Consider the following 24,956-nt stretch of genomic DNA (forward strand, 5'->3'; position numbering starts at 1 on the left):
TTTTTACTTTAAACTTGATCGAACAGTGTTTTTCTTTTATTTTTTATTTATTTTTTTTTCGTTGTTACTAACTGGCAATGACATATTAGATTTAAAGTTGTCGTTGTACCATGTTTTAATCAAAAATTTGCGGTTCGTTAATATTCGGATGATCGAGCCGTTTTAGACGCGGTCGGTAACTTACCGACACGTATTATACGTGACCCGCGTACGATGGATCTACTCCGTTATCTCCTCGACGGATAAAAAAGACGCGCATACGTGAAGATTTAGCGAAAAATCGTAGCGATAAAACGGGAGATTATATTCCCGTGGTTGACTCGACAATGCGAGGGGAAATAAATTATACAGAGTGCAGGGTGTCTATAAAACAACCCACCTCAGGCATACCTGTGTGTACACAATTGAAAGAAGGCGTGGATCGCGTGATTTGGAACGCAATTTGAAATTGTGTGGAAGAAAAGGCGCGCCTTCGGATGGCGTTTTCAATGCACCTCGTCGGACAAACGTAGCCGCGTTGCGTAATCGCTGAGCGGTCGAATTCACCGCAACGGTATTACGGCGATGCGGTGTGTATAGGAGCGAATTATTTCACCAATTGATTTCAATAAACCGCGTGGGCCAAAGCAGTGGCCATTTTGTAATTTCCCGGTGCAATCAGCTTGCGCGGCGTCTCGCCCCGAAATATCTTGCGGAATCCGTCTCTAGCCGCGGCTGATCCACGCTCTCGAATTCTCTTACTCGCGGAAAAAAATTCGCGAACAATCGTCGAAGACGCGGATTGGACAGGCGACGCTTTCGCGGTTCGAACATTATACCGTGCATGCCGAGACGGATCCGCTCGGTACTACCGCTCGACTGTATTATTGATCAATGGGGTTGCGGGCATGGAAGGAAGGCCAGTGCCGGCAGGCAGCTGTCAGATCCCCCTAAATTTCCACACGCTTATACAGCCGTGCCGCGGGCTTGATTATCGGGCCTTCAGGCCAGCCCGAAATTTTGGGCCCCGCGAGCGAAAGTCCCGCGATTTAGCCGCGCGCGATATTCCTCGATTGTTTTTACCCACGGGGTTGAAATTTCGCTCGGTGGTCGTGACGCGGTATGGTTATTGTGATTGTGCCTGTGACACACCGTGCGAATCCTCACCCTTTTCGCGATCAGCGGTTAAGGCGGCGAAACTCCGAGGATATTCACGGCTCTCGGACCTGCGGTATCGAGCTTAGCGATGAATCGGTGAACAGGAGGAGACGAGGGACGTGAAAAAAGAGAGAACCGCAAGCTCAGGAACACCGAGACGCAAAAATTGCAGGCTTTTTGAACGGACGTCGCTACGCCGGTGGCCTGATGCAGACCCTAAGGAAGAAGAACAGCCCCTGCAAGTGTGAGTAGATTTGCAACAGCAAAAATTCCCACTCGAATTTCAAAATTTACTCATCAAACGATATCGCATCCGTGCAACAACAATTCGCATTAATTTTTCGCTTCACCCGCCGCTGCGCTAAATTATACGTGCAGTTTTCATTTCGCTACATACTTCGTTGCAGCGTCTATTTCCGGTATCTCGTTGCGTATCGCAAGCGAGTAGGTTCAACGCACCTTTCGTCTGGTAAGTTGAAACCCCGCAGGTGGGTACAAGGTGTTTAATTACACCGAGCCGTTTCTATTCCGAGGAGATCAATTTTTATCTTATAAAATAGTTAATGCCTTCGGCGGCCCGCTCGTTCAACCTACGGCGGAGTAAGCCTTTGGCAGGCAACTGTATTTCCAACTCTACAACGTGGATTTAGTTCCATATCTCGTTGACAGACGGCGCCAGCGTGATATTTTCGCTCGCGATCAGGTTAAAGCGGCAAACGGTTCTCAACTTGTACTTTTACCGTCATTCGAATGTCAAAGTCACTTTCAAAGTGCGACGATAAGATTTCCTTTTCTTTTTTTTCTTTTTTTTTTATACTCCTCAAACCATTTCGGAACTGCTCTACATTTTACGATTTCGTTTACTGACTATAGTTTAATATACAAATATGACAAAAATGAATTAGAAATTTATTGTCTTTCGAAACAATACTGAGTTTTGTATTTTTAATTTGTGAAATCATTCACTGTCTTCAACATTTGGCGAAAAACTTTCACATACCAGCTAATTCTGTAAAAACGGAAAACACGAGGATGCGATACTTTTTTGCCAATCTGTATCGATTTTTTTTTTATTGGCGAGAAAAATCATTTTCTTGTTTGATTAGCTTGATCAAAAAAGCTAAGAATTTTTATGTTTCTCGAGACCTTGAGCTTTCATTAAACATAATAATTACAGCAACGTATTTAAGCTGAATAATTATAAATATGAATTATTATTTTCCCATGCATTTACCGAATTTAAATACTGCTCACGATCTCTCTCTATCTCTTTTTTAGTTTTATTTTTATTTTTAACAATTCTCACCTCATTCATTTGTTTATTTATTTACTCACCTTTTTATTACTTTCTATTTTAATTTTGTGTTTTAATAACCATCTGACCTCATAAGTATATCCCAGGACGAATAAACGCCTCTCTCTGTCTCTTTCTTCAAAAATGAAGAGATTATGTTCCTGAACGGATTTGTTAAATTTTTATACACTCCTCGAAGCCTCGATACCTCATATAAGCTGTTCTCGAGCTGAGGAAAGCGAATTAGTCGAACGCCATGAAAGCAGATGAAATCAATTGTCAGCATTTTCCTTTTCCCTTTTTCTTTTCTTCGTCTGCTCTTTATTCCCTTTCTCTTTTACACGGTCAAGTGGCTCGCCGCAATCTCTGGAGCGATAGAGTATCTCAATTTAGGCACGTTCCAGGCATTGCCGACGTTTTATATATCACATATGTATGTATACATATATACATAGCTATCATGGGGTTTCGTGCACCCTGTGTCATTATACACATCCGTTCGATGACGTGGTTTCCGTTTTCCAACGATGTTATTATACCCACCTGTCGTATTTTTCCAACCCTCCATTTTGCCAAGGCAATTAATTTGTACGCTTGTTTGTCATTGGTTCGTAAAAAAAAAAAAAAACAAATCGTTTCATTTTATGAATTTTATCTCGTATCTGTAAAATTATTGTACTTTCGTGAGCTACTGGAAGGTATCTTTGAAAATACAAAAATTAGACAAACCTGAACTTACAAATGAAACTTGAAACATATTTTAAGCAACTTTCAACCTATTTTTATTGAAAAGCGAAAGGAAAACTACCCGCTTGTTTATAATTCACATTTTTCTACAGAAAAATAATCACGAACAGGTAAAACAACTTGATAAATAGATCGTCCTCGGTCGAGAGGCTGATTGCCCCGATATAACCGTTACAGGGTTGTAACATCGCGTCGAGGCGTGTAATCCCACGGGAACATGGCTTGCGGGTATGTTTGCGATTAAACACGGTGCGGAGAATATTTGTTAAACAAAATTGTCCCCCTCGATGCGCGTGCGGACGTAAAATGTTTGCTCCTCCGCCATGCGTGCAGTGACAAACGGGATTTAGAGGCCGACGGCACGCGTCCGTGACATCAATCTAATGCCGATTGGGAAAACATCCCCATTTCGTGTTTGCCCTTCGCCCTTTGCCCAGCACGATTTCCAACAAACGTGATTTCGAAGACGAACGAATGCCTGTGCAATTGATTAAAACTCGGGACAACAAAGCAATCGGAATGAACGACCCCGAGAAAAAAACTAAAAGATCATTTCTACCCCCGAAAGAGTTTCTCCAAATCGAGCGTATATCGTGCGATAAACGAATAAATGGCGAAACTTTTTTTTTCTCCTTCGTTAGATTTCCCTTTTCCCATTCGCTTCGACTTCTTGCTTTTTTCTCAGCGCCGACGAAGCGTGCGCGTATGTTTTTTTTTTCTCCTTCTTCTTTCTTCTCTCTCTTCGTCTTTCGTTCAATTTTCTTCTTCATCGCGAATTTGTTTACGTTCCGAAAAATCCTAGTTCTCGAAATTTCGCAGGCTGCACGCCTTTTTTCCGTAGGTCGGAAAACGAGCCCTGGTTTTCATCCCCTGTGGCCATGGCAACGCGGCTGACGCCTCCGGGAACTCCGAACAGCAACTCGCCCTCGTCTCGTTTCTGGTCATCAAAGTTAAGTCTGCCGGCTCGGACGCGGTTTATACTCTTCTATCTTGTCATTCATTGATGCGATTTTTGATCACCATCCGCCGATTCGATTCAATCACCCCGTAAGCATCCGGGTTTTCCACCGTTTTACTATCCTACAATTATTTCGCCGGAGGAAAAAACGTGACCGTTTACATAATTCGATTTTCAAAGTATTTGTCCATTACCTCGATGATCATCGTTATGAAAAATCGCAGAATGGAGAAGATGCGCTCGGAGAAAGGTGAGATCAATGAAACAACGATCGAATTATACTCATCAAGGGCTTAGGTATAGATCACAAATTTATACAATACACGTTTAATTGCATTTACAGACTAGTTTTAGCTCGATTAACCCGGCTCACGTTATAAATTAGTTACCTACCCTGAGTTCTTGTTATAAATCTACGGTATATTAATTTACATTTACAAAAATGAGCATATTTCTTCCCCTATGAATATAAATACGCGGCACGCGTGCGCGACATATCTGTTGTCAAAAAAATGACACTTGTTCCACGTACGGAGAAGATATGAGGGGATGAATCATCGGATCAAAGTTACGAGCCGTATAAATCCATTCTGAAAATCGACTTCGGAACAAACAAAAATTTCAATTAAACGGTAGACGCAGTTTGTACAGTACATATTCGTTAACGGTTTATTATATTTGCACACATGACAACGATGCGGGAAATCTTCTCTTTTATATCCTGTTATATCTGTACAGTACGAGTTATACATAACGGACTGGCCTCGGCTTTATCCCCTTGCGAAAATTAAATCCAACCACCTTGACGTGGGCAAATAATTTTTTTTCACATTGTCGCTATCGTAACATTAGTAAATACTGTGTATATTTGATGCGTCGCAATTACGAGTTGAATGCGAATGCATTTTTCATTCGCGCAAAAGATGTGTTTTTATTTTTCTTTCATTCTTTATTGCTAAAATTGCAGAATATTTCGATCCAAAAAAAAAAAAGAGAAAAAAAAAGAAACAGAGCGCAGGGATTGCTTAACCTGTTTACAAGACTTATATTGATATCTATACAATCTTGTACCGGATACTGATCTCGCCGGATGGTATCTTATAATCATCGCAATTTTTATTAGCACACGATAACAGAATGATATTCCGTCGATTGATACGATAATCGTATCGATTATATACCGACAATTCCAAATTTCGATTTTGTATGAAGTCAGAACAACTTGAAAGTATCAGGAAATTTTCAACTCAGTTATGGAAAAAATTGAAAACATCATTTTTCTATCACAGGAATTAAAAAATTAGATCAGACCGACCTTTTTGTACCCACGTTATATTTTTCTTCGATTCGAATTAAATTTCAATCGAACAACGAGTTAATAAGCTGATCGATCGATTCAGGTTTCGGTAACTTACTGGAAGTGGGAAAATGTGAGGAAAAACTAGGTTTTAGGTTCTGCACGTCTTGGAAATTTCACGAAATCTTGTGTTCGGCAAAAAATTTGCAGCCGTACCGAAAGAGCGTGCCGTTATTGTTACTATTGTTCATTATTGTCGTCGTTACTACTTTTCTGCGAGAGCATACGACGCCTCTCGACAATACAGGGATGATCTTAACGCGACAAATTGGAACGAAAGGGAGGGCGGATGAGTTAGCCACCCGCCGGTGCTTCGAGCTTCCGGCAATTCATCCCCCGCCGTGGCGGCGATTCGCTTATACGCGATGCATAATTGATCAGATTTGCCCGTGACGTATCGCACGCGAGCCCTTGGCTCGAGGTTTACGTCGTTAAATACGACATCGAGGATGGGAAGGGACGACGCGTTCCACCCACCGGATAAAACTGCGTAAGCGCATTAACGCCGCTTATTAAGCTATACAGCTCGGCATCCCTGGGATGAAATTAAATTGCTTCTCTTCCCCGACACCGAGCAATGCAGTTTAGAAACAGGTGCCGTCACGATAGCGAAGGGTTTGAATTTCTATCGAGTGTTTGGGATACCTTTTTTTCTGCATTCGGCATGTAATATATTTCTGTAACGGGAGAATCTCTCGATACTTGAAAACTGACTGCGTGAATCTTCACGTTTTTCTCGAACTACCAAAATACGAGAAATAGGTTTTTTTTTAAAATGTACGTCTCTACGACAAACTTCCGCGATTATCTCGGAATAAACGGCCTGATGAGAAAAGTAAAACTTACAGAATTTTACAATCAAATGATGAGTATGAAAAGTTACGATCTCTCGTTCGATTTCAACTTCCGGTTCCGCCGGAAACGATTCGATTTTTCACGTTCAACCCATACAGTTTCTTCCTCACTGCTTTTCCCAAATAAACAATCATGTTTTTTTTTAAGTCGATTTATCTATGTGAAATTCTTTTATCGCCCTCCTTAATTTCATCCATTTTTTATCACCTTCAATTCGAATCGATCATGATCGCAGGTGATATTCTAAACCATTATTTATTTTACTACACGCTTGTATTTGGAGAAAAAGCTACGTTTTAGTACGATGCGGGTTGGTTTATAAGCCGTGTAAAAAATGTAAGAATAAAAATTTAAAAAAAGAAACCAAGCGATAGGTGATCGTTATTATTATTATTGTTGTTGTTGTTGTTGTCGTGGGTATTACGAGGACGTTTCGAGTGCAGTTTTGCGAAAACGAGTGCGATAAAAATAAAAATAAAAAGGCGCGTGGCCGCGGGGCAAGTGCGGAATAAAAAAGGATCAATGCTGTCAAACCTCGCCTGAGGACCAGGACCCTGATGGACTACTCGTCGAGTGTCGACAGTTGGCCTCTTGAGTGTTGAACACCAGACGGGAACTGCTGGAGTTGAGTAGGTTTGAACAAATGTGCCAACGCGGTCATTAGAGGGAAGTAGAAGGTTTTTAAAGCCGAACAAAGCTCGCTGGTCTTACTTCATCTTTTCCGCTCCTCGTTGCTCGAGCGTCGCTGAAACATTTTTATCAAGCGAAAGCAGAGAAAAAATAAATTGATAAATAAATAAATAAATAAATAAATAAATAAAAACGTGAAAAAGAAACAAACACAGAGCGACGGTATTTTTTACGGTATTCGAAATTCATCCCCCCGGACGTTGTTTTATTACTTTTGCGTACAATTTGCGGGGGATCGACGGAAAATTAGAATTCTCTCGAGTGTGACAAAGCCGCGATATTGGACCAGCTGGAGTCGTGGTCCAGTGATCACGTCGCCTTGTGTGTGTGTGTGTGTTTGTGTGTTTTCTACGCTGTACTCACTCACAATATTCGTTGGCTGCTCCGCCAACCGGTATCAGATTTCAAGTCCCGATTGATCTCAGCTGGTAGCCAAATTCTCATTCACTCGCTCCGGTTTATCGGCGTGATATCGTGATCGGCCCTCCCCCCCGTAGATATGCCGGCTGCGATTCAATTTCGCGATTTTAACCATCGCTGGCGCCACGCTGTCGTTGCCCGTGATATTCACGCGGTGACGACAATATTTTTTAAGTGCCCGTTGTTACGCTGACACCGGAGCCGCGATAAAGGTTTTTTTTTTTTTTTATTTTTTTTTTTAACTGCGATTCAAGATCTTTTGATCCAACAAAATGTTTTGTCGATTTGAACAGTCCAACTGAACATTTTGTTAAATCAAAAAAGATCTTGAATTGACACAAATAAACATGCATTTCAACGAATCGCCTGTTTTCGTTAAAATTAGATATGAACGTAGATTCAAATTATTGTATATCTGAAATCCTCTTGCATAACATTGCGGATTGTTCGTTAGGAGCGATGAGGTTTTTATTTCTTTTTTTTTTTTTTTATTATGTTTTGTTCTCTTTTTCAATTATAACGCGCGTGCCAACGAACAATTTTGACTACTCCGAACCTGCAAAATAACGATATAAATAATGAAACTTTGTGTGATCGAACTTTTGTTGTACAATAAATAAGCTCGAACTGGCATTGATTATTACAGTGTATACAAGTGTTTTATTGATTTTTCATTAATGTCATGGAGATCGTAATGTGGAAGCTCTATTGAACAAATAATTTATCTAATTAACCAAGTATAATAAGTTTTACGTATAACGAAGTATATATCTCTTATCTAAGATGTATATATATCTTATTGGAATTCATTACGAAACAATATTCATTTTCTTGAATATTATTTTCGATTTACATTTCAACTTGTCAGAGACTTTGTTTACGGATTTTTGCATTGAATTTATGTAATGTTGAAAATATGCTTCTTATTACGTACGTGTACAGAAATAGAAGCATCGTCATCACCGTGTTTCCGTGGTGTAGTGGTTATCACATCCGCCTAACACGCGGAAGGTCCCCGGTTCGATCCCGGGCGGAAACATATATTTTTTATTAAACTTTTTTTTTCTTTCGATTCAATTTCATTCCATTTCATCCGACTCTGTTTTGATTTTTGATTCTAATCGTAGTTGTTTTCTCGCACTCAAGTGTTTTGCGAATTAGAAAAGTGAATACAAATAACTCGAGGTGCGGTAAAACACGGATCTAACGTTCGTTCCGATCTTCGGTTTTTTCCGATTCTTTCCAACCACTCGTCGAGTAATATATATTAATTTTCGGAATTTCACTCCATCGAAACTTTATTTCTCGGAATTTTCCCAACTACATTATTTATAATAATAATAATCGGACGTCTATTTGCAGTCAAAAATGAGCCAACCCGGTTCCTCGGCGAAGGCGTCTCCTTCAAGGCGAAGCTGATCGGGATTTTGGAAGTCTCGGAAGCACGCGGAGACCGGATGTGCCAGGCCGCCCTGGCGGATCTGAAAATGGCGATCCGGGCGGCAGGTGAGCACAAGCAAAGAATCGCTGTTCAGGTCAGCATCGAGGGTCTCCGACTGCGGGACGAAAAAACTGGGGTGAGATTTCTTTTCTCCATTAATTATCGTAAGCGTGCGATATTTTCTTTGACTATTTCTGTTTTTATTTTTATTTATTTTTCTCTCTCTCTCTCTCTCTCTCTCTCTTTTACCTCTACTATTTGTAAATTTTTTTTATCGCTAGGTTGTCGACGTTGGTAATTCAGCTTTTGTCTTGTTGTTTTATTATTTAAACAATTATTCACGATCGATTTCGTACGATAATTGGTATTGCGTAGAAGATGATTATTTTCTTGAGAAAAATGCTTAACAGTTTCCACGCAATTTTTATGTGTAAACGTAAATTATCTTTCCTCTCTCGATGTTGTTTCTCTCGTGTTTTTGTGCCAAAATTTGTTTTGAATATCTGAGAGCTGTACATTAAGCGAATTTTACGACTGCACACGATTATTTGTTATCACATAAGCAATTAATAACCTGCATCTTGCTGCACGCGTTTCACGCAACATTGTAAAATTATAATCAGTATCATTAGCGTGAATATTTACAATCCAACTAATTTACAATATGTCGTTTCTTTCAAATTTTCATTGCACGGTCACGAAGTATTACAATTTTCAATCAATCGATGCAAACAGTACAACAGACAATATTATTTCACAAAATTATTACAAAGCATGATCGTTGGGCAAATCCACGTATCGAGATGTAGTTTTAAAACGTCTGCAGTTAATTTATGTTACCGACAAATTTTTACCCAAACATAAGCTTGAATTTTTTATAAAATGTGAATCCTGCTGAGCTTTTTTAAGAACCGCTGTGTAAATTGTTACGTTGTACGTAATTTCGTATTTTTTTTCCACACGAATGTTTCTCAATTATTTATGTATCTATTTATTTTTTTTTCACCATCGTCGCGATTCATTTTTATCGACGTCTGATCTTTTCAAAAAAGCAAAGACAACCAATAAACACCCAAAACCCGTTCACCTCATACTCTAGCAGCCCTGCACCTACTTAGTTTCGCTAAATTTTTATAGCATTGGATTGATTTAGCGGCACCTTGCATGGCACTCAGTTTTGCGGAGAATTTCAATGCCGGTAAGTAAATGATTACGTGTTTTATCATCGCGCGATATTTCCATATAATCGTTGAATACGATAGGCCGGAAACTTGGCAAATTTTCAATTATAAAAATTTTCGCTCACTCTTCCTCCAGGACTGCCTTTATCACCATCCTGTTCACAAGATATCCTTCATCGCTCAGGATATGAGCGACTCGAGGGCCTTTGGTTACATATTCGGATCGCCGGACACCGGGCATCGGTTCTTTGGCATAAAAACCGACAAGGCAGCCAGTCAGGTAAAATTTGCAAATTTATACACAAAGTGCACTTCTGATCGGAACATTTTCCTCTCTTCTTATTATTATACGTAGAATCGATTACGTGCCAAACAACTCTCACCATTCTGTGCGTTCTCAATGTATATTTGCGGTCTTACGGGCCCAAAATCAAGGCTAATCAAGGCTGAGAAATATTACAAGTAGACTAAAATCGGTATTAATAGTATTATAGATCCACGTATCGAACGAGAAAACTTCAGAAGTTACAGAAAATCTAACGATTGAAAGAAGAAAAATAAAAAAATAGGATCGACCAGCAAGCGAGAGAATATCGCGAAATGACGTTTGCCAAATCCGTAGAGCCAATGTGGTAATAATCCGCGGTTCGGAGGAGGGAGGATTCGGTTCTGGGGGTTGCGGACGAGTTGTCGGGGTTGAAAATTCACGACCCCTCGAGTCGTTTGGATCACATCGATTCGATGCAGCAACGGATAAGGAGATTAGAAGTAGGTGTATGCACAAGGGGCGAGGATGTGGACAAGTGTATGGGAATAATTGCGTTACGTGCTTGCGTACAAAGGTAGAGAGGAGTTCGTCTAGGATCGAACTATGCATGCCGGTTTGTCTCGTTGTCTCGCTTTCGCGCTTCGTTGCTTCTTGTGATGCGGATTATCACCGAGCGGCTTCACTTCGCCTACTATTACGGGATGAATGTGGATATAACGTAGAGCCGAGAAGTGTGATCGAGCCGCAACCGGCCACCCTCTCTAACGTAACTTCGTCAAGTTGATGAAAGTAAATCGATTATTCGCTTCTCGTAATCGCACCTTACACGTCGTATTCCCAGATCGGCATCCCTTGAAGCATCGTTTATACCACACGTAGAAAATACGTTGTTAGTATCGAATCGATTGCTTGGCAGGTTTTTTGGATCGTTAATTAAGAATCTAAGGTCACAATGAGAGAAATTTTTAGTTACGGTTACCGCTCAGTCCTTAATTGTTTTCATTTTTTTTTATCACAATCGAAAAATATAGTTCCAGGTAGAAAATGAAAATTAGTTTTCTAGCCGTTACCGGAAAGTCTGGTATCCGTTGCTATTCTTTATCGTCACGATCACCGTTGCTAGATTTTCTTGCAACTGTTGCGAAAATTTAACGCTCGTGGTTACGCGTACCTCGTTTTTCGTAATCCCAACAATATTCAGAAGTTCTGAAGAATTTAAATTTGACGCAATCGATAAGCTGGAATAAAAGACTGGAAACATTTGGATTTTGATGAAACTTGGTACTGTTGTCGACTGTATCGTGAGCCAGGCCGTGGGACGTAACTGTTATATCAACGAGTCAATTATAAATCCAGGCAACCCGGAAAATGAAAAGCTTACCAAAGACAGAACGCAAAGATGCCCTATGGCTTTAAAATCGTTGATCGCGAATCTGAATTAGTAGTTCAAAGTTCGAATTGCACGTTATTCTTTTATTTTTCTCTGTGAACTTGGAATCTGCATTGTGATAGCAGGAAGTTCGATGGATTTAGTTCACGAATTTCCAAAATTTAGTATTCATCATTGACGCCAGTTCAATCGTAGAAAAAAAAATTATAATCAGACTAAATAATATTCAATTTAACACCTAGATTGAGTAAAGTAATTACACGTACGATGTCACTTGTACCAAAGTATGTTCTTTAAGCTCAGTGAAATTCAATTGCATTTAACAATCTCTTCGATTAAAATATTTAGCATCCGTATGGCGTGACGGTCGAATTAAATAACCCACGAATTAATTACCTTACGTCGAAGAAAATTTCTGGCCTCGATTCGAGTGTCGAGTTACTTGGACAAAGCTTAGATACAGCAGGTTCCAGATACACGTGTATATAAAAACATCCGTTCGCGAGCCGTAACACGAGACGTTATGCAAGAGAATACCGGATTAGAAATAAAGATTATCACGCCAGTTTCTTGGAGATGCTACTACACGTATAATTAGGAGCAAATCTTCCATAAATTTCATTCCAATTTCTCGCTTATTTACTTTTATTTTTCGACGTTAAAAAACGGAGACATGTCCAATTGTTGCGCCAGTTTGTATGATTTATTTAAGGTGAGCTGCATCGACGGTTTGACATTTTTGTTATAAGTTTCATAAATTCAGACTGTGTTTTAATTGAACGTACCGTAAATTGTGCGATTCGCGAGCACTGATTAAATACACTGTAAATTGTTGCGTAGGCGATCAAGGAAAGGAACGACTGCTGGCTTCACGATCCTGATCTTGGCTTCGTTAATTCAATCAAATTGAACATCCAGACTCTGTTAAAGTGCCTAAAATTATACCCGGGTCGAGGAAGCGGGAAGTGACCAAAAATTGCGAGCTAATTTTCCTTAGAAATTTCTGAAAGTGACTTTCATTTCATGATAAAATCGCTCGACGGGAAGATTGTCGGATATTTACGAAAATTTCGTTTCTTCGCTGTCGCGCATGTAGTTCACGTTTCAAATACTAAACGAGGGCGATATGAATGCCTGAAATTATATGCAGTAGGCGAAACTTGAACTCGTTACTCGCAGTGTACGTAACTGTAAATATTGGGAAAGGCATAGATCGATGACTAGACGCGCTTCGCCTAGATCCTAATCCTTCCCCACTATCCATTTCTCTATTTCTCTCCTTGTCTCCTTCACCATTGATCGCAGGATCGCAATTTTTACCACGGTGTAATTGAAAAAGCGCAATAATAACCAGGAATACCTTCATCTCCACACTCATTACGATGATAATTAATTCCGAACGTCGCGTCGCGTTGCGAATATTATCCGCACCGCGAGCGAAAATCACGCGCGTTTTTCACCGTTAGGTAAGGCCAAGAATATATTCGTAATCGTTGGCTGAAATACTAGCACAATTCCTAAGTGAGTCACCTTTACTGCAAGTGGCTTGATTTTAAACTGAGAAACTGCGGATTGCGGATAATCAGATAATAAGTTGCGGGACGGAAATTGTGCGTGGTCGGAAATTTGCAATTTTACAGCTAATCGAGATGACGCAAAATTTCAAACTTGCGTAGAATCGTCGGTGCAAGGTGAACAAAAAGAAATAAAAAAATTGGCTCGCTCACGAAAAATTATCTCCAAGTTCAGAAAATATATCTAAAACCCCGGTTAAATTAAGAACGGTTTAGAAGAAGTGAGTCGGGATATTTGATTTTTATTTTTTTAAATTGTCTCTTCAATTTCTTTCACTCTCATTAACGGAGATAATGAGAGAACAGATTTTGCTCAAAACTGCAGTAAAAGAGCGAAACATGGGATTCTTGTTTGATAAACTGTGTGCGGAGTAATTCTGCTCCATTTGTAGTAAAGAAAATAAAAGAAAATATAGGTAACAACACCTTTCCCCTTTTCCGGCATTTTTGAGTAAAATCTGCTCGTTTTTTTTCCCCCTCTCTGTTCTATTCGGAGATTCAAGACTGAAGAAAACAAGAAAACGATTTTTAATACCGACGTTTCGCGACTCTTTCCCGGAAGACGCACATGGCTTAAATATTAGCGAATGAACGGTAAAAACGGTACCTTTTTCCCAACCATCCAAGAGTGTCATTCGCGTTTAACGGACGATGGCATTTGGGTTGGTTGGTTGACGGTCGTCTCGAGTAAACGTCGCCTGCAGTGCGTCGAGGAGTTGAGACACGAGTGTTTACTTTTGGCCTTTGGTGCCTGCAGGTCAGTCTTGTCGAGGTGATTGTGCACGAATCGTGATTAGTGTAAAAATATAGGCGTCGTCGAAGAGTGCGGAGAAATTAATTACCGTCTAATTGTAAGACAATGCGACGCGCTGCGTATTACGAATGTTTTGCAATTAAATTTACGCCGAGGAGTGTTTTTCTCGGATCAGCAGATTACACGCGAAAGATTGGCGAAATCGAAACGTCGTTCGTTGGACTAGAAATTTATAACGAACGCCTTGTTTATCATTCGTTAGCGAGTATATCGCTGTGTGGAAATTATTTCTTCGCAGTGACGAGGAGAAAATAAATTCTATGTTTTTTCTACTTTATTTTTCTTATGTGTTCGGGTATGGCGTAACTAAAGTAACTGTCGTTTTAAAATAATTCACAGGTCGTTTTGGCGATGCGAGATCTATTCCAGGTCGTCTTCGATCTTAAGAAGAAGGAGATCGAGCTTGCCAAGCAGCATATTGAACAAAATGCTATCAAATTTCGGAGCGGTATATTCGTGGAGCCGGCGCCTGATACGAAGGTAAGAAAAATATATACATATACTACCAAAATTTATGTAACAGCATCAGCGAAACGAGAACTTTGTTTTTTTTTTTCTTTTTCTTTTCCGAATTTTCGACCGCATAGCAGATTTCAGTGGTACATTTAAGCGTACAAAATGTACTTGAAATTTTCTTTAACGTATTGAGAAAAATTTCATTTGTTATAGTAACTCGAAAAATTCAGTAAAACTGGTATCGTTAAAAAAACTGTTTGAATATTGTTGGAATTATTATGCAGTTCGTGTTTTTCCCGAGATTGCTGAGCTGATAATCTGGGTAATTTCATTCAATAAATATCTCCATCAGATCTAGAAATTTTTTTAAGGGGTTGCCGAAGATCTTCAGGTGGGTATTTGCGTTACAGACACCCGACATCGCTGACCTGATATCGCAAAGTATTGTGGTATTATTATATATTATTTAGACGGGCGTCGATATCGCCGTGTCTAAAAATAGAAACGCCTTCAATCGAGAGCATGTCGAGAATTGTTCAGGCTGCACTTTCATTCATTTTTCAAGTTTTTCCTGTCTGGGTTCTAGCAAAGAAACTAGGTCAAAGAATGGATTTTCTTTTATCTATAAAACCGGAAACGGAAGGCGACCCACAGTGACACTCTACACCCAGGCTACGCACACACCGAATGCTACAGTCGTTGTTTATAATTATCGCAATTAAGTTAGTCGCTGTCTGCAGTTGAGTTAAATCTGTCCGGAATTTACCGATAGTAAAATCACGTCTGCGGTAAATTTTGATCTCACATACCTACATGTATTGTGTGGTGAAAAATTGCAGAGTATAATTTCTCCGCGAGCAGTGCTATAAATTATCTGTTAAACGTTGATATTTTTCTCACAGGATTTCTCATTATACAGGCTATAAATATATGAATACGTTTGTTGAAACCGTGTCAAAGAACTTTTCACTGCTACTCTTATTTCGATAATACGTTTAATCTCGTTTCTACGCTATAAGCGTACGCTTGAAAATAGCAATAATCATTGAAATTGAGCGTATATATACACATTAAAGTCAAGTATGATAGAACGCTGTTTAATGTAGGCAGCAGTTAGTCAACGAATAGACGACTAAGGTCAAGACTGAATAACCACTCTGTTCTCACCCCACGGCGTATAATTTTTCTTAATTTTTTTTCCTTGACGGTAAAGTTTTGAGCTGAACATCGACAAGTCACACAGTGTATTTCTAACCACGATCGAATTAGAGCATAAACAGAGAAATAAACTCGGCTACCGAACTACAATTTGCAAAATCGCCAACCGCACTTGTCCGTATAAAACTAGTGAACTGATTACACCGTAAAAGTGAGAAAAATTGGTTAAACAAAAGCATACAAGGTATATACTGGGGTGGTCCTTGGGGCTTTACGATAGTTGTTTTTTTAGTATGTGACAAAACTTTTTCGAGTGGTACCTTAAAAACTCAAAAAATTAAAAAATGATCCACCCTGGTACATATTCATCGTGATATTATACCCGTACTCATCGCAGGGAGCCGCCGGAAGCGAGGCGGTCGCTCACAGGATAAGGGCGCTAAATTCCGAGGCGGAAAAGCCGGCGGAGAGGAAGCCCGAGGTCCAGGGTGGCGTGATAGCCGACCTCCTCGATCTACAGTTTGAGCTGAACTCGTTGCAGCAGGGAATCCACCAGATGGACAAGATCACGCCGGACAATCCAAGGCCGCCGTACGAAGACCCATTCGAAACAGACCCTTTCGGCGATTCGTTCGCCAACATGAAGGTGAGCCACTTGAAAACCCACGTCCGTCGAGATTTCGTCTCTCTTCCAGTCGCCGAATGTCCCGTCAAATCCTTCTTCGACCGCTTTCAGCTCTCCGAAATGTCTCAGGCGAGGGAAACCGTTCAGCCAATTCTTCCGCCGCCACCTTCTTCAGCGAAAAGGGGACACCTTGAACGCCAGCAAACCTTACCCGCTGTTACCACCTCGACGACTTCCAGTCCGGCCACCACTTTGGCGAGTAAAACACCACCGCCTCAGGGCTCCGTTCACTGGTTCGACAAGGAAACGGAAAACCTATTCAACGAGGGAGAGCTGTCCAGTCTTGCCATGAAGGCTGCGGCCGGCAACCAGAATTCATCCGGGGATAAGGATCGGGATTCTGTAAGTTCGTTTCTACCGCTGGTTAGTTTACGCGCTGTATCGTTGTTTCGTTGAACCATGACTCTGTAGTGGAAGACGTTGAATTGAGGTCGAGGTGAATTGAGGAAATCCGTCGATTTTAGGGGGTACTTTGGGCTTGCGGTTACATCCTTACTACTGTAGTAATCCGATATCGGACGTTCAATTATGCAATCGATGAACAACTTGGTGTCGACTTTTATGGACTCTACAATCAAGTGTCATCGTAACACTGTCTCACGTCAAGTCTTCATCTTTTTCTTCCGAATGCCCGTATCTCATCAGGGGTAGTATCTAATGGTATAATCTGATGTTTAATTTACGAATTGGTCTCTGAACATATTGTCCTACATTAGTCCACCCCGGTTACAACGTCCATGTTGTACAGTACGAAGTTAGTTCAAGTGACACAAGGTAGTAGGTTCGTCGGAGAGTGTCGTTAAGTTTCAGCTCTTTGAGAGTGTAACACGACGTTGTCTTTCCAGGCATCGTTGAGCGTGACGCCAACGCTTCGAAAGAGTCCGCAGATCGACGTGTTCACGGAGTTGGACCCGCTGGGAACGGGTTTGATAAAGCCGTACGTGGACAAGAAGGACTTCTTTCAACACCTGAAAAACCCGCCAAAGAAGGTGCTGAAGGATCTGGTCACGACTACCTCAGGCGACACGTTTCCGGCGAACTTCAACCTCTCCCAAGATCCGCTGGAGCCGATTCCCGTTCAGGGGGCGCCCTTGGGGAGTGGAAGCGAGGGATTCGAGGACAGCAACTTCGCGGACTTCAACAGCTTCGAGACCGCCGAACAGATCGTCGTGTCCAAGATCGAGTCGCCGAAGGCGCGCCGTGTGGGTTCACCACGAGCTCTGCACCTTCAGCCACTGTCAGTATCGCTTCCGCCGGAAGAGGTCCCGCCACAGAAGAGTCTCAATAAGTCGGAATCGAAGGAGTCGACGGAAAGTGTTCAGGCTCTGGTGAGGCTCCCCAGTCCTAAGAAGTACCTGCAGTCGGTGCGGAAACGGGAGTTCGACATTGATCTGGCCGGAAGTAGGGGCCAGTCCGTGGATCGGCCGTTTCCAGTTGATTTCACGTCCAACAACGACTCCCCGGCCTCGCCACTGCGCTCTGGTTCCTCGGACGCCAACTCCCGGCTTTCAAGCTCGAGCGCGGAGCTGGACATAGTGCCAGAACCACCGCCTCGAGGCGCCGGAAGCATCCTGATAAACCCGCCGCCACTTCCACCGAAGAAGCAAGGTGGAAGGAGCACCGTAAAACCTCCGCCGAGGCCACCGCACACCGACGGTCACTTCCACTATGACTTCATTCAGCGGAAGGAAGCCTCGCCGTCGCCGACGAGGAAGGACCTGCGAAAAAGTCCTGGGGGTAAGGACATCAGGAACAGATTTGACGACGACTTTAGTCCACCACCTCCAGCTCCGCCCCAGCTACCGAAGAGGTCGGAGCTCGCAAACGCCTTCCCGACCTCCAAGTTCGAGGACTCGTTTACGACCATGGCGCCGACCACCCTCTCGTCTCTGCTGCACAGCAGCTCGTCGACCACCACGACTAGCGTCACCGAAACTAAGAAGTCCAAACCGTCCCTCGACATCACCCTCAGCCAGTTGACGTCCACCAATCTTGGTGACCTTGCCAACGCTCTCGGGATGAACGTCACAGAGCTGACCAGTCTCACTCTTCAGCAACTCACCGAGTGTCTCGCCTCACTCACGGCTAAGGAGATCACAGCCTCCGAAGGCAAGGAGCAAAATGAGCCCGAAGTACCGACCAAGCTACATCCTGCTAAACAAGCTGAAAGCTCCTTCGTAGTCGGGGAACCACTTTTCACAGCCGACTTTGACCAGGGCATAAAACAGACCGAGCAGAACGCCTACGACAAGTACGCTGTCTTTAGGGAACTCCTGGAACTCGAACAGCAGAAACAGGATCGCGAGGCTGGTGAGGAAGAGGAGAAGAGGCAGGATCTAGATGAATCGGAAGTCGAAGTGGAAGAAGCTGACAAGGTTCAGGCGGAAAAGGAGACGGAGACGTCACCCAATCGCCTGGAAGATGACCAAAAGAGCGTCGAGTGCCAGGCCAAGAACTCGGTCATTTCAAAGGCTGGTTTGACCGTCGATCTACCGCCGATCGTTGAGCAGGCTCCAAAGGCCGAGGCTGAGGACGATGACCTTGATGATACGGTGAACGGCTCTACCGAGGAGAAGGAGGATTCGAAAGAGGAGGACGAGGAGCCGGTAGGTCAACGGGATAAGGAGGAAAGCAGAGTGGAAGACAATATTGGATCAGCGAAAGATGGGACAAGAGTGGAAATTGACAAGGAGGCGGATTCGAACGGGTTCGAACAACCGGAGGAGCCGGAGAGCAAAGAGGAAGCGAAGATTGTGATGGCGGAAAAAACGGAGACAAAATCATCTAGCGACAGATACGCGGCTTTGCGAGAAATAATCGAGGAGACGGTCGAGCAGACGACAAAAGAAGACAGAGAGGATCAAGTAGAGGAGACGATGAGCGGAAGTCCGTCATACACGGCCAAAACGGAGCTCAAATCTACACCACCGAGCGTCGATCTGATGAGTCTCTTCTCAAAGCCGTTGACGAAGTCCCTCAAGCATCCTCCAAGCAGTCCGAAGAAGGTCACAGACAAAAAAGAAAACGATCTGACGTTGGTCTCGATGGAAATTTTCGAGGAGGTGCTGATCAGCGGCGGGACCCAGAAGCTTAGTTCAGGTCAGGCGAAGGTCGGAAGTACTTCCGGGTTCGAGGACACGTTTTCTCCCTTTCCAGCCGCTGAGAGTAAGCCTGAAAAGGACGAGGCCAAGGACGATGCCAACTGGGCAAAGTTTGACTCGAACGTCTTCCACTCGGACAAATCGTCCGGCGAGGGCGCCGGATCCGTCGGTGGAACGTCGCCGTGGTCTCCCGATGGCAAGGAGTTCCAAGGCAAGGACGAGCCACCCTTCAAACCAGCCGTTAACCGCAACTCCGGGGACAGCGACAACGAGTGGAAGGACGAGGAGGAGAGCGAGGGCAGCAACGGAAGGCCTAGGGATGACGCTTTCTGGGGGAGCAGCGGAAAGCCACCCCCGCCTCGGCATCAGACCGGGTTCGACGACCCGCGGGGCTACTACGATCACGGTAGCCCTCCACCCCCGGGGCCCGTTGACAAGGAGAGGGGCTTCCGGGAGCGTCCAGTTCGCAAAGGGCGCGGTTCGTCCTGGATAAAAGGGGCGCACAGGTCGAGGGATGTTTCGCCGTGGCACGAGGAGCAGTGCAATGTTGTGAGTTTGAAATTTGACTTTTCATTTAATTGTAGATGACATTTGTAACGGGATATTGTATTCAAAAAATTTAACCATAAATTGTTCTTGTAATTTATATCTGTGCATACCGTGTTTGGAGAAAATTGAATCAAGTATCGGCCCTATTTCTGAAATAATTGAACTATAGAGAAAATGGACAAAATTGAAGAGATTTTGATTCGTCGTAAATACTTTTAATTGGTTACTGAATTTTTTTTTTTTTTCTAGTTGAATAATGAATATTACGATAGTAATTGCAATGGTAATAAAAATGGTAATATCAATAATAAGGATATTATTAATGCTATAGAAATATACGAAGACAAAATTTAATTCTGTTTTTTTACAATCAAATGTTCATTCTGCTCCGCACTTTTATTTATTTTGCCAACGGAAGTGTTACTTCAGGAATGCCTCGTTGTTTTTTGGTCATAACTTTAGGAAACGGACTCGTTATACAAGGAGTACAAATTGATTATTTGCTTAACGTGAGTATTTTACCTCGACTTCCCTGATCGCGGTGGTTGAATTATCTGTCTCATCCATCGCATTGAAGAATAAAACAGCAATAAGATTCCCTTCTCCTACTAATTAAAATTTTTGCAACAATGAATCAGGGCCGGTGGGAGGAGGATCATCGAGGGCTTCGTTACTCGCGCAAAATCCCGTACAAGGATCACCCGGGTGGGGAAGAGGAGCCGCCGTACAAGGGTCACTGGAAGTGCCGACCGAAGCAGAGCAGCAAGCCGCGTCCGTGGAGCGGGGACCGAGAGGGTTTCTGGGCGCAGGATCACCCGTCCTATGAGGAGGAGCGCAAGCGCAGAATGGCGCTGTGGGCCGAAGAGGACCGGGACCGTTTCAGCAGCCAGGAGAGCATGGGCTACGACGAGGACGAGCGGTGGGCCCGACGCTGGTCGAACGAATACGAGCGGCGACGGTGCCGCGAGGAGGAAGCGGGCCGGTTCTGGGGCCGGCGGGGGCCCGAGGCCGATTACACCTACACCCGAGATCCCTACCGCCACCACGAGGCGGGACGGTGCTGCAGCCGCGAGCGACCTCGGGACTACGCGCCGTCGGGTTGGGAGGACGAATACGGCGAAGAGAGGGGGGAGGACTCGCCGCGCTACTCGGCCGCGCGCAAGCGCGTCTGGCCCAAGAGGCCCAACAGCGCTACGGAGAGCCGAAACGCTGAGCCGGGCTTCGCCGATCCGAGGCCGAAATATCCCGTCTCGCGTTCCGAGTGCAGCGACAACGATTCGGACGCTTACATGCACCGGCCGCGGCGTTCGCGCAGCCGCGAGAGCTACTGGGGCAGCGATCAGGAGTTTGAAGGGTGGCCGGAGCGCTGTTGGTCCGAGGGGCCCGACGGGCCCCCGACGAAAAGCGACACGCTGCACCGACGCAGGATAAACCGACACAAGTCTCGCGCGCAGACCAAGTCACAGGGGTCGCCGTTCGAGGACGACTTTACCCAGGAGCCGGACGAGGCCGCGAGCGATCCGTTCGTCGCCGCGGGGCCGGAGTCTCGTCTCACCGTCGACGTCGAGCCGCAGAAGATACCGGTCGAAACGGCCGCCCTCAGTCCCCGAGGGGTTAAGGAGCACGCGTTGAGGAGGGAACCGAGGTCCTACAAGAGGAGCGGTTACCGTCACTCGCCTTACGAGGACGAGCTCACACCCACGGCCAGCGTGTCGAGTGACACCTCCGACCGGCAGAGGCTTGGCTCGGACCTTAAAGCCACCCCCGAGGAACTGCCGAGGGACACCAAGGACCCCTTATCCGCCGATGGTTTCGTCTCGGAGGATAGCGGGAGGGATTCATTTTTCAACGGCGATCCGAGGTTCGACGATGACGCTTTTAATTTTAAGTCTGAATTGGACGATTGCGTGCCCGAACGCGCTACCACCTTACCGCTAAAAAGTTCGCGGCAAATGAAGTGCTCCGCTGGCGGGAAAATCAAAACCGACATACAGTACATAAAGAAATCCGAATCCGTTAACATATTCGTTCGCGAGAGCGATCCTTTTGACGACGATGATTTTTTTAACTGATCCGTACGCGTTTACGGTATTTAATAACGGCAGGTATTTTTTTTTTTTTTTTTTTTTCTATTTGGTTGCTTTTTTTTGTATATTTCTAAGGGGATTGAAGATAGTTTCGAGCAATTTCGTGTTATTTTTTTTTGTCTCATCTAGGGCGAATGATTTTTATGCTATATATATATATATAATGTTACGGATAATCGCGTACGTCCGAATTTCTTATTTTCATTTCCAATCAATTTTCTGTTTGTTATTTCAATCAAATACGCCGAGGGAAAGAGAGATAATCAAGCGAATCGCTCGGTGTTCGAAAAGAGATTGTCGAAAGTTTGAAGCGATTATATTATACATAACGATAATGTGGCTTATCGATGCGAACGTATTTTGCTAATTTCGTGACTGACATTTTTCAGTGGGTGAGAAAGATTGCACTTGAGAAACGGTATAAATGTAACTGCTGGGTGCGGAAAAAAAATTTGATAATAATTCAGGTTAATAATGTTTGACTAACTAGCATCTTTCGTTCGCGTATATATATATATATATATATATATATAAATAAATAAATAAATACGTCTTATATCTACAATGCACATGTTGCATACCATACGTATATTGTTTCCTATAGAATTTCTAGTCGACGATTGTGATAATCGTTCAAGTTTTGTTTTACGCTTTTTGTCATTTTCTCGATTTTATTACAGCTTCAGGTTTGTAAATAATGATGTATTGCCTGTTTCGTTACGTTTATAACTATTATAATGGTAATAATAATAAAAACGTAGAAACAGTAATAAAATTAATAACAACAACAACCACAATAATAATAATAATGATAATAATAAATCAAACGATTGCCTATATTCTCGTAACTTGTAATTTTTCGCAACTTGATTTAATGAATTACTTTGAAACAATTCCGTGTCAGTTCGTGGCTCAAGTTTCCATTCGCCGTACTCTGTATGAAAATCAAGTCATTCCATAATTATATTTTTTTTCTGCTCCTAAAGCTGAATACACAGTCGATTCGGTAGCATGAACAATCGGTTGACGGAAATTTTCAAGTGAAGGATAATAATATTGAATACATACGTTGCGTGTTATATTTTTAGGTCAATACTCATGTTGCGTAAAGTTTTTACACCACGCAGTCTGGACCACTGTAAATCTGTAGATTACATGGTAGAAGAAGGATAATAAAATAACAACAACAACAACAACAATGGTAATGATAATAATAATAATAACAACAACAATAATAATAGTTATAATATATTAATAGTAATAAAAATAATGACGACGATGATAAGACGAAGAGAAGAGAAGCAGAAAAAAAACTTCTGAATGCATCTAATCATACACATCATTAACTTACGCGCGTGTCGTGTATAAACAAATAGATGGGAAAATTTTTGAAAAAACTTACCCGTTCACGATTGTAAAGAAAGTAAACAAAAAATATCGACTCGTGACGCAGTTTTCATTTCTCTAAAATTTCCTTGCGGCCGGTAGTCGTGTGTTGCAAACGATGCAAGAGAAAAAAACAAAAAACCTTAAAAAAACGAAAAAAAAAACAACAAAAAAAACAACAAAAAAAAAAAAACAAAACCATAATATATAAACATATAATATATCTGTAAATGTACCCTAAAAATTATACGTCGAAATTCAATATTCCCATATCTCTCAATCGCTACAAATCATATACATATGTTTGTACAAATACATATATGTGTATATTTATTGCCTAAATTTATCTACAAAAAAAAAAAAAAAGAAAAAGACAAATAAGTAAATAATTTGTGTATATAATACGTGTAACGGTGTGTTGAAGATTTTATAAAATATACACATTAATACATACGTGCATAATGTACGACGCGGAGAAGAAAAAAATTACGCCGCATTGTCGTAAATTTAAACGATTTAGGGCCGGTCGACAAATACGTTCGTTTTTTTGAACGATCACATACCACACATACTCCATGTAACAAGGTTCGTTCGGCCGGGCCCCCGAAAATAATATGTCACAAATCTCGATCCCTCCCCTCCCCCCTTTCGCCGCCCTTTTTGTTCCATGATTCAAAATTCGATCTGTATTTAAGATTTTCCACAAAGAAACGTGCTTGAGGTATTGCAAAATCCAAAATTCGAACCATTCACGACCCCAAAAGCGAACGTATTTGTCTAACGACCCCTTTACAAGTATACAATGTCTGTTTATACGCGTGTAACTGATTGACGCGATGCAGGGAATTTGCAATTGGCAAAATGTCACGCACGTAGATCGTCGCGAAATAATAATAAATATACATCCCCGAATTACGAGTCAGACTTATTGATCGTTGTTATAATTTTGTTGATTGTGGAATAGTTTCGGAATCTTTGGCATTGCTTTTATTATAAATTAATTGACGATGCGAAAAACATCATTCCAATTATTAGTCTGTACGCGTACATTTTTTCACATATACACGGATCAATAACCAATCAAATGTAGAAATACGCTGAAGGGAATAACATATTTTTATGTCAATATATTGTACTGTGTACATTCATTGATATGATTGTAAGAACGTTTCACTGATGTAGGTATTATTGAAATCACATTAACGACTTATGGGTTCATGCAATAATTTATTTGTTAACTTTTCTCCGGATAGCTGTGCAGGCATTAAAATCGACCTGCGCGAATCCTGTGCAATTTGTTTGAAATAAAAATAAATAAATAAATAAAACGTATCCGCAAAATGTACAACGATTCTCCAGAGTTCGTTTAAAAAACAACACTGTTGAATTAAAAGGAAAATGAAATGGG

At 42.3% G+C, this 24,956-nt stretch overlaps 1 protein-coding gene, 1 long non-coding RNA gene and 1 other non-coding gene across 10 annotated transcripts; 2 read left to right on the forward strand and 1 right to left on the reverse strand.

Moving 5' to 3' along the window:
* The first annotated feature begins 17 nt into the window (after positions 1-17).
* LOC124306293 (protein disabled) lies at positions 18-23,752 on the forward strand. Of its 8 annotated transcripts, none has more exons than XM_046766821.1 (9): positions 18-1,381; positions 8,821-9,035; positions 10,053-10,097; positions 10,217-10,360; positions 14,466-14,606; positions 16,138-16,386; positions 16,477-16,767; positions 17,271-20,075; positions 20,714-23,752. In XM_046766821.1, the coding sequence occupies exons 1-9, from the start codon at positions 1,345-1,347 to the stop codon at positions 22,145-22,147; spliced, it is 5,361 nt and encodes a 1,786-aa protein (XP_046622777.1). In that variant the 5' UTR covers positions 18-1,344; the 3' UTR covers positions 22,148-23,752. The 8 variants fall into 8 exon arrangements, with proteins under 8 accessions (XP_046622777.1, XP_046622778.1, XP_046622779.1 ...); XM_046766822.1 differs by having other exon boundaries at positions 16,495-16,767; XM_046766823.1 differs by lacking the exon at positions 10,053-10,097.
* LOC124306298 (uncharacterized) lies at positions 7,770-14,140 on the reverse strand. Its single transcript, XR_006908574.1, has 3 exons — positions 13,920-14,140; positions 8,837-9,014; positions 7,770-8,014 (listed from the first exon to the last, which is right to left on the reverse strand). It is a non-coding gene; the product is annotated as an uncharacterized LOC124306298 (long non-coding RNA).
* Positions 8,425-8,497, forward strand: Trnav-aac (transfer RNA valine (anticodon AAC)). Its single transcript has one exon. It is a non-coding gene; the product is annotated as a tRNA-Val (tRNA).
* Positions 23,753-24,956: the final 1,204 nt, after the last annotated feature.

The sequence above is a fragment of the Neodiprion virginianus genome, chromosome 5 (genome assembly GCF_021901495.1).
Source record: "Neodiprion virginianus isolate iyNeoVirg1 chromosome 5, iyNeoVirg1.1, whole genome shotgun sequence".
Classification (NCBI taxonomy): domain Eukaryota; kingdom Metazoa; phylum Arthropoda; class Insecta; order Hymenoptera; family Diprionidae; genus Neodiprion; species Neodiprion virginianus.

Bases quoted from the DNA above. Each gene is read 5' to 3' on its own strand.
- LOC124306293 (XM_046766821.1), top strand. From the start codon at position 1,345: ATGCAGACCCTAAGGAAGAAGAACAGCCCCTGCAAGT. The intron at 1,382-8,820 runs GTGAGTAGATTT...GTCTATTTGCAG, and splicing joins GAAGAACAGCCCCTGCAAGT to TCAAAAATGAGCCAACCCGG. The intron at 16,768-17,270 runs GTAAGTTCGTTT...TTGTCTTTCCAG, and splicing joins GGGATAAGGATCGGGATTCT to GCATCGTTGAGCGTGACGCC.